An 8508-nucleotide genomic window follows, 5' to 3' on the forward strand; every position below is an offset into this window, starting at 1 on the left:
GCCCAGGCTGGAGTGCAGTGGCATGATCTCGGCTCACTGCAACCTTCACCTCCCGGGTTCAAGTGATTCTCTTGCCTCAGCCTCCCAAGTAGCTGGTACTACAGGTGTGCACCCCCATGCCTGGCTACTTTTTGTGTTTTTAGTAGAGACAGAGTTTTGCCATGTTGGCCAGACTTATCTCAGGTGATCCTTATCTCAGGTGAGTCCTTATCTCAGACTTATCTCAGGTGAGTCCTTATCTCAGGTGATCCGCCCACCTTGGCCTCCCAAAGTGCTGGCATTATAGGCTTGAGCCACCACGCCCAGCCTGCATTCTGAATTTTAAAATTTTTTTGAGATGGATTTTTGTTCTTGTCGCCCAGGCTGGAGTGCAATGGCGCAGACTCGGCTCACTGCCTGTGCCTCCTGGGTTCAAGTGATTCTCCTGCCTCAGCCTCCCAAGTAGTTGGGATAACAGGTTCCTGCCACCATGCCCAGCTAATTTTTGTATTAGAGATGGGGTTTCACCATGTTGGCCAGGCTGGTCCCGAACTGATGTCAGGTGATCCACCCTCCTCAGCCTCCCAAAGTGCTGGGATTACCAGCATTACCAGCATGAGCCACCGCGCCCGGCCATTCTGAATTCTTAATTTTTAATTGTACATGTTACAAATTTACTTATCTATTTTGAAAAGATACCCATTTTCAGCTAAGAGTTATTTCTTCATAAAGTTTTCTGCGTGTAAAAATTGAATTTTTGTTTTTTACTTTTATTTTTAGAGACAGGATCTCACTTTATCACCCAGGCTTGAGTGCAGTGACACCATCACGGCTCAGTAGCCTTGACCTTTTGGGTTCAAGTGATCCTCCCACATCATCCTCTTGAGTAGCTGCGTTTATGAGTATGTGCTACCATGCCCACAAAAAATGTAAAAATTAGTGAGACCACGCCTCACTGTTTTGCCCAGGCTGGTCTTGAGCTTTTATCCTCACATGATTCTCCTGCCTTGGCCTCCCAAAATGCTGAGATTACAGAAGTGAGTCATTGTGCCCAGCCTGAAATGTTTTCTTTAGGGTATTTAAACTTTTTTGTTAATATTGCCAAGGATCTGTAGAATGATAATTTTATCTATGAAGCCACTCTGGAAGTTTAAATTAAGACACCACTATTTAAAAGTTCGTGACTACATTATTCATGTTGAGTTTATCCACATGAGTTTACGTTAATTTTAAGCTAATACCGGTAAATGTTATTTTTCTTTTTAACTTTAAGAACCCCCAGTCAGATCTTCAGGCCCAGGATAGATGCCATAGAATTGGTCAGACAAAGCCAGTTGTTGTTTATCGCCTGGTTACAGCAAATACTGTTGATCAGAAAATTGTGGAAAGAGCAGCTGCTAAAAGGAAACTGGAAAAGCTGATCATCCATAAAAGTAAATAACATGTAGTGCTTTATTGTTTAAATTGTACATTATGTGTTGTGGATTTTTGTAGTTGTTTTTATTTTCTTTATGAAATGTTACAGCCTGGGCTGGGTGCTGTGTCTCACACCTATAATCCCAGCACTTTGGGATGCCGAGGTGGGTGGATCACGAGGTCCGGTTTAAGACACCGTTTAACTTTTTTACCCAGGTTGTTCTTGAACACCTGGACTCAAGTGATCATCCTGCCTCAGCCTCTCCAAGTGTTGGGGTTATAGATGTGAGCCACTGTGCTCAGCCTTACTGTCAGTTTTTTAGCAGATTAATTTTGTAGAAAATTTTGAAGGGATTTTTTTAATGCTGACACTTTTCAGTTGAGTTATTACATATATAAAGCAAAATGCACAGATATTAAATGTACAGGTTAATGAAGTTAGACCAGATGTATGTACTCATACGTAACTATTATCCAGATCAGGGTAGCATTTTCATCATCCAAGAAATTTTCTTTTCTTTGTTCACCCTTTCCTGTAATTCCTATGCTCCGCTTAACATCACTAGGAAGCAACCAGTATTCTGATTTTTTTCACATTGTTGAGTCTTTTCTTTGTTTAGCTGTTTCATTGAATATATTTTTTCAGAGTCATCTGTGTTGTTTTTAGTAGAATTTTTTTTTTAAATTGGTGAATAATTAGTTTTTTCCATTCCCTTGTTGGTTAACATTTAAATTATTTCTAGATTCTGGTTATTATGAATAAGCTGGTCCTGTACAAGTCTTTGTGGACATATGCATTTTTTGGTCCTTCATCTTAGGAAGGGTGCGTGTTTAACTACTGGAAACTACCAACCTTTTCCAAAGTGGACGTACCATTTTCCACTCCTACCAGCAAAGCCTGAGAGTTGTATTTGCTTTTATTCTTTATCAACACTTGTTTTTTTGCCATCCTTCTTAATGCAAGCCATTGTGATTGGTTTGTAATATGTTGTGTTGTAGTTTTAAAAGGAATTTTAATGTTTTTAATTTCTCATTTTTTTTAGATCATTTCAAAGGTGGTCAGTCTGGATTAAATCTGTCTAAGAATTTCTTAGATCCTAAGGAATTAATGGAATTATTAAAATCTAGAGATTATGAAAGGTGAGTTTTTAATTTTAGAAAGATTTAATTTGTAGCTTTGAATTATTCACATATACTTGAATATTTTGTTTTCTATAGGGAAATAAAAGGATCAAGAGAGAAGGTCATTAGTGATAAAGATCTAGAGTTGTTGTTAGATCGAAGTGATCTTATTGGTAAGTATCATGCTTTTTCTTAATGGAAGCTTCGAAACATATACATAATTAGCATAATATAATGAATCCCTTTTATAATTCATTCAGCCACACATATCTAATCTTGTTTTATTGTCATTTTTCTTCTCAGAGTATTAAAATCAAATCTCAGACATAATGACATTTTGCCCATAAATGTCATTGTCTTTAACTTTTTCCGTAATTCAGATATTTTCTGTAAACTGGTAAATAACACTTTTGTAAATATATTCAAGTTCCTGTCTTAGTTAAGATTACCAGTGCTTTGTTTTCTTATTTTTCATCATACCAGGAGGCACATCATGTCTGGGTTTCTTATTTCCAGTCAGCTAATATTACAAAATGTCTTGTCAGTCTTTATCCTTTATTTAATATGATGGTTTAGTTTAGTTTAGTTCAGTTCAGTTCAGTTCAGTTTATTTTTGGAGATGGAGTCGCACTCTGTCGCCTAGGCTGGAGTGCACTGACACAATCTCAGCTCACTGCAACCTCAGCCTCCTGGGTTCTAGCAATTCTCCTGCCTCAGCCTTCCCAGTAGCTAGTATTACAGTGGCCTGCCAGCACGCCTGGCTAATTTTTGTATTTTTAGTAGAGACAGGGTTTCGCCATATTGATCAGGCTGGTCTTGAACTCCTGACCTCAGGTGATCTGCCAACCTCAACCTCCCAAAGCACTGGGATTATGGGCGTGAGCCACTGCGCCTAGCCTAACATGATTTTTAGTATCCTTTAAAAATGGTTGATTAGAACCATTATTAACTAAATCATTGCAAAGTGATGATTTTCTTGTTCTGTTATTCTTTTATTAGCTGGATTATTTAAGAACTTTCTCTTACAGTTTTCCTGAGATAGAAGAGAGGCAGGATATATTGCTTCTTTTTTTCATCAGTTTTTAGAATACCACCTTATGATCTGACACCTACAGTGATGACCATGGATTATTTTGAAAACAAAACATTTTCTTATTCTCTGTGGCCTTTCTCTTCACTTTCTTGCTTTTGGTATCTTCTGAAGAGCAAAATTTTTATATTTTGATGAATTCCAGTTTTAACGAATTTTTTCTGTCACTCATGATTTTTGTGTCATGTCTAATTACTCTTTTCTTAATTCAAGGTGTTGATATTTTCTTTTAACAGTTTTATAGTTTTTGCTCTTACATTTAGGTCTATGATCTATTTTCAGTGAATTTTCATCTTTTTGCATGTCAATATCTATTTGTTAGAAGTTGTTCCTTTTTTTGTTGGATTGCCTTGTCATCCTTGATGAAAATCATTTGATCATAAATATAAGGTTTTACTTCTGTATTCTCAATTCTGTTCGTTGATCTCTGGTATTCCTATGCCAGTATTGCACTGATTTAATTAAGGTAGCTTTATGGGAAGTGTACTTTCTCTGGTTTTGTTCTTTTTCGAGATTGTTTTAGATATTCTGGATTATTTGCATGTTTATTTGAATTTTAACTTTGAAATGGTTTAGGGAGAAATATGAGAAATACAGCATTATGGTCAAATCTTAAATATATTAAAAAACAACATGTGAGGTATGTAAGGGCTGTTTAACATCTGATAATATTAATACAATCCATATTAATTAAATAATGGAGAACTAGATGATCACCTAATTAGATACCAAAAACCAACTTGCCATAACATCATAATCATCTTCATAATTTTTTTGGTTTGAGACAAGGTCTCGTTCTGCCGCGGAGGCTGGAGTTCAGTGGTGTGATCATGGCTTACTGCAACTTTAACCTGCTGGGGGCAGTCAATCCCTACACCTCAGCCTTCGGAGTTAATGGTACTGCAGGTGTGATTGCTACACCCTGCTAATTCTGTTTTGTGTATTTTGTAGAGACGGGTTTGCCATGTTGCTCAAGATGGTCTCACACTCCTGGGCTCAAGTGATCTGTCTCCCTTGGCCTCCTAAAGTGCTGGCATTATTGAAATTGCTTTTATTTGCAAGTTTTCTCGTTTGATTATCTTCATTGGAAGTCCAAGGGAATCCAGAATTTTTTAAAACAGAATTTAAGAAGATTGCTTATTAATAATATGTGTAACAGCAGTAATTGTTTAATAATGAGGGTTTTTACAACAGCTACAAAACTACCATGCCTACGATTAAAGTTTAACAGTTTTTAACACGTTTATGTAAGGACAAAATTATGCAACATTGAAAGACATTAATAGAAAGATGGAGTAAACATACAGATTTAGCTGTATTTGTGGATATGAATGGTTACTACAAAGTATAAGTCAGTGTTCCCCAAAACTAACTTATATTCTTGAATTTTTCTTCTAATTAAAATCCTAGAATGACGACCAGGTGCGGTGGCTCACACCTATAATCCTAGCACTTTGGGAGGCTGAGGCAGGTGGATCGCCTGAGCTCAGGAGTTCGAGACCAGCCTGGGCAACACGGTGAAGCCCTGTCTCTACTAAAATAGAAAAAATTAGCCGGGCATGGAGGCATGTGCCTGTAATCCCAGCTACTCGGAAGGCTGAGGCAGGAGAATTGCTAGAACCTGGGAGGTGGAGGTTGCAGTGAATGGAGATTGTGCCACTGCACTCCAGCCTGGGTGACAGAGCGAGACTCCGTCTCTTAAAAAAAAAAAATCCCAGAATGACTTTTTGTAAGACAGACTGTTGTTAAAATTTATATGAAAGAGTAGTAAAGGGCCAGAACCAAGACAGTTTTGAAAAACAAGGTATTGTATATCGGGTATAAAGTCTTATTAAAAATTAAATAGTCATAATAATCAGATGGTAGAATTAGCACATGGTGTGATACATTGGCTAGAAGTATAATATGGTGAATCTAGAAGGGCAACTTTCGTGAAAAGCTAGTAAATGTCAAATGGAATTTCAAACCACTGATAGGAAATTCCAATTAATCAGTAGATGATCTGGGGAAATAGTAATTAATAGGGGAAAAATTAACTTAGATTCTCCTTACCTCACAATACACTTACAAACTTCAGATTGAGCAATCCATGTGTTCAAAACCTAAATATTAAAGGTAGAATTTTAACCAGAAAGATAGGAAAATATATTTATGATTTTAGAATTAGAAAGTAATTCTTTATAATACAGAAATCACAAATTATATGATAGGTTTTATAGATTTTAATTACATTAATAGGAAAGACTACTATAAAACAGATGCCACCATAAAGAGATAAGAGAGAAGCCACAAATAATATTTGCAACATATAACAAGAAGTGTTTAGGATATGCAAGTAAATAAAAGTTGATAATAAAAATGGATAATATAAGAGCAGGCTGTTATCAAGAGAGAAAGAAATGTCTAATGAACATACAAGGATGATTAGAAATCAGTAATACAAATTAAAATCAGAGATTTCATTTCACAGCTGTCATGTTGATAAAAATTTAGGAGACTTCATATTGTCATTGATTCAAAATGTTTCTCAAGGTAAGCTTTTCATACTGTGTTTTCAGCTTTTAAATGAACCATGAATGGGCCTCTTTTTAAAACATTTCTGAAAGCATGATTCAAATTGATGTTGTTTATTGCTCTTTAACTTGTTTATCTTACCTTAAATTCAGCAAAAGAGATTTTGACTAGCAAACTGATGCTTTAGATTGTATGCTCCCAAGAGGCTGATTCTAGTTGTTGTATTAAGAATAGGGTACCTTTTTGCTTTCACTGCTATTAAATCTTGGTGATTAAGGAAGACAGTACCCTATATTACTGTGAGTTTTGTAATTTTGGATAGATGACTCACTTCTGATAACATTATATTGGATGTTTCTTTTACGATTTCTTCTTCTTATACTTCTAAAATGTACCTGTTTTAATATTTTTCCCTTAGATCAAATGAATGCTTCAGGACCAATTAAAGAGAAGATGGGGATATTCAAGATACTAGAAAATTCTGAAGATTCCAGTCCTGAATGTTTGTTTTAAACTGGAGCTCAAAAATAGATTTTAAGTTTATGTTTACGTCTAGTGATTTCCCTGTATTGGGTTTGAAATATTGATTGTCCACTTCACCTTTTTTATTATATCAGTTGACATGTAACTAGTACTATGCGTACTTAAATAGAGGGTAATTTTCTGAGCCTTACCAAGAACAAAGAAGTACTCATATTAAGTTTAGATTTTCAGTTAATTTTTGAGACTGAGTAGTATTCTTGGATACAGGCTGATGTGTACTTAACTACTTCCAGATTTATACAGTCTTCCTGTGGAAGTTTAGTAAATGTCTTTTTCCCTCCTTTCTTCTAGTAATGCAGTTCATGGGTACTTCAGTTATGAAGTAGGCTTTTCATGGGGAGAGATTGGGGTTATGCTCTCTATTGTTTAAGACATTGTTTGATTTTAGAGTCTATTTCTGTGAGATAGTTTACCAAATAAATGTTCCTTATAAGATGATCTCATTAAATTATTTTTTCAGGAATAGCTTAGGTGCAATAATAGCAAAAGACTTGACTGTCGGTAGGATTTGATTATTTTACTTTCTTGGTTTCATTCACTAGTACTATAGGAGTGTGTCATATAAAAGATTTCAAGTGGACGTTCTGTTAGCACAAGAGAAGTTTCTGAATGAAACTTTAGGGCGTTGACAAATGACTAGAAATTGGAAATGGTAGTATATCATGCAAAACAAGACAGATCCTGAAAATTTATAGTGGTTAACTAGAACCAAATAGAAGAGAACAGGCCTTAGGAGTATGTAAGTAATGCAAAATCCGTAATAGAACAGCATAAAGGCCAAAAGGGGTACAATTTAGACCCTGTGTGAAAGGATATCAGGCAGTGAGGAAGAGAAATCCTGAATGTACCCTGGAGAGGGGACATACTCCATGAGCCATACATTTCTGCTGGTGTTTATTTCATGGAAAAATATTGCTGTTGCCATCCATATTCAAATGTAGATCAGATGATCTGTTTGGGATAATGAAACTGTCACTTAAGAAAAACTTAAATTGTTTTTCTCCTGTGTCCTGTTTGCACAGGTCTTTTTTCTTTAAAATTTTTATTTCAGTAGTTTTGGGTTACAGGTGGAAAGTTTTGGTTATATGGATAAGTTCTTTGGTGGTGAAGAAAAACTTCAGATAGAACATTTGGTTAAATAAAAGACTATAGAGCAGGTTTATTTGTTTTGTAAGTGAAAATGTTAACCCATCACATAAGCATGCAGACCTAGGCTTGCTTGAAACTCGTGATCTTGTCCTTAGCGACCCAGTCTTTTCTGTTACATTGTCCTAAATGACTGATTTCATAGTTTTACTCTGTCATTGCATGTCTCATATCTTCTCCCTCTCACTTTGCTCCCTATTGCCCTGAGAAAATAGACACAATCAGAAAAGAATCTTTAAAAGTTGTCACCATTGCATCTGTAAACCTAGCATCTATGCCTATCTGTCCTTTATTATATACTATGGATATATTGTTTGTCCTAGCTTGAGCCAATTGCAATGTCTCATTTCTTTCATACCAAAACTCCTTGAAAAAGAATTCTATTATCGCAAAACTCCTTGCCTGTATTCATTGTTTTTAGTTTGTTCTGTGTTTTTTCTGAACCAATTCCAATCAGATATTCATTTCCATTGGAGCTGTTTTTTTTTTTTTAAGGTCTCGTGACGTCAGTGAATTCATTTTACTTGATCTATTAGCAGCATTTCATACAGTTGTTGACTCTTCTCCATTAAAACACTTACTTTATTTGGCTCCTAGCAAACATATTTGCTTGCTTTTTCTTCCTATTTCTCTGACTCTTTTCTCAATTTCCTTTGCTGTTTCCTTTTCTGTCCTCTAAATATTGGAATATCCTAAGC

General features: G+C 35.7%; 1 protein-coding gene across 2 annotated transcripts in view; it reads left to right on the top strand.

Annotated features, from left to right (window-relative positions):
- Positions 1-7819, top strand: part of HELLS (helicase, lymphoid specific) — a 53888-nt gene extending 46069 nt beyond the window's left edge. For both annotated transcript variants that reach the window (XM_007963625.3, XM_007963627.3), the window contains 4 exons: positions 1253-1412; positions 2439-2535; positions 2614-2690; positions 6540-7819. In XM_007963625.3, coding sequence (XP_007961816.1) covers positions 1253-1412; positions 2439-2535; positions 2614-2690; positions 6540-6634 — 429 coding nt within the window. In that variant the 3' untranslated portion in view covers positions 6635-7819. The remainder of the gene's footprint in view (positions 1-1252; positions 1413-2438; positions 2536-2613; positions 2691-6539) is intronic.
- Positions 7820-8508: the final 689 nt, after the last annotated feature.

The sequence above is a fragment of the Chlorocebus sabaeus genome, chromosome 9 (assembly GCF_047675955.1).
Source record: "Chlorocebus sabaeus isolate Y175 chromosome 9, mChlSab1.0.hap1, whole genome shotgun sequence".
Lineage (NCBI taxonomy): Eukaryota > Metazoa > Chordata > Mammalia > Primates > Cercopithecidae > Chlorocebus > Chlorocebus sabaeus.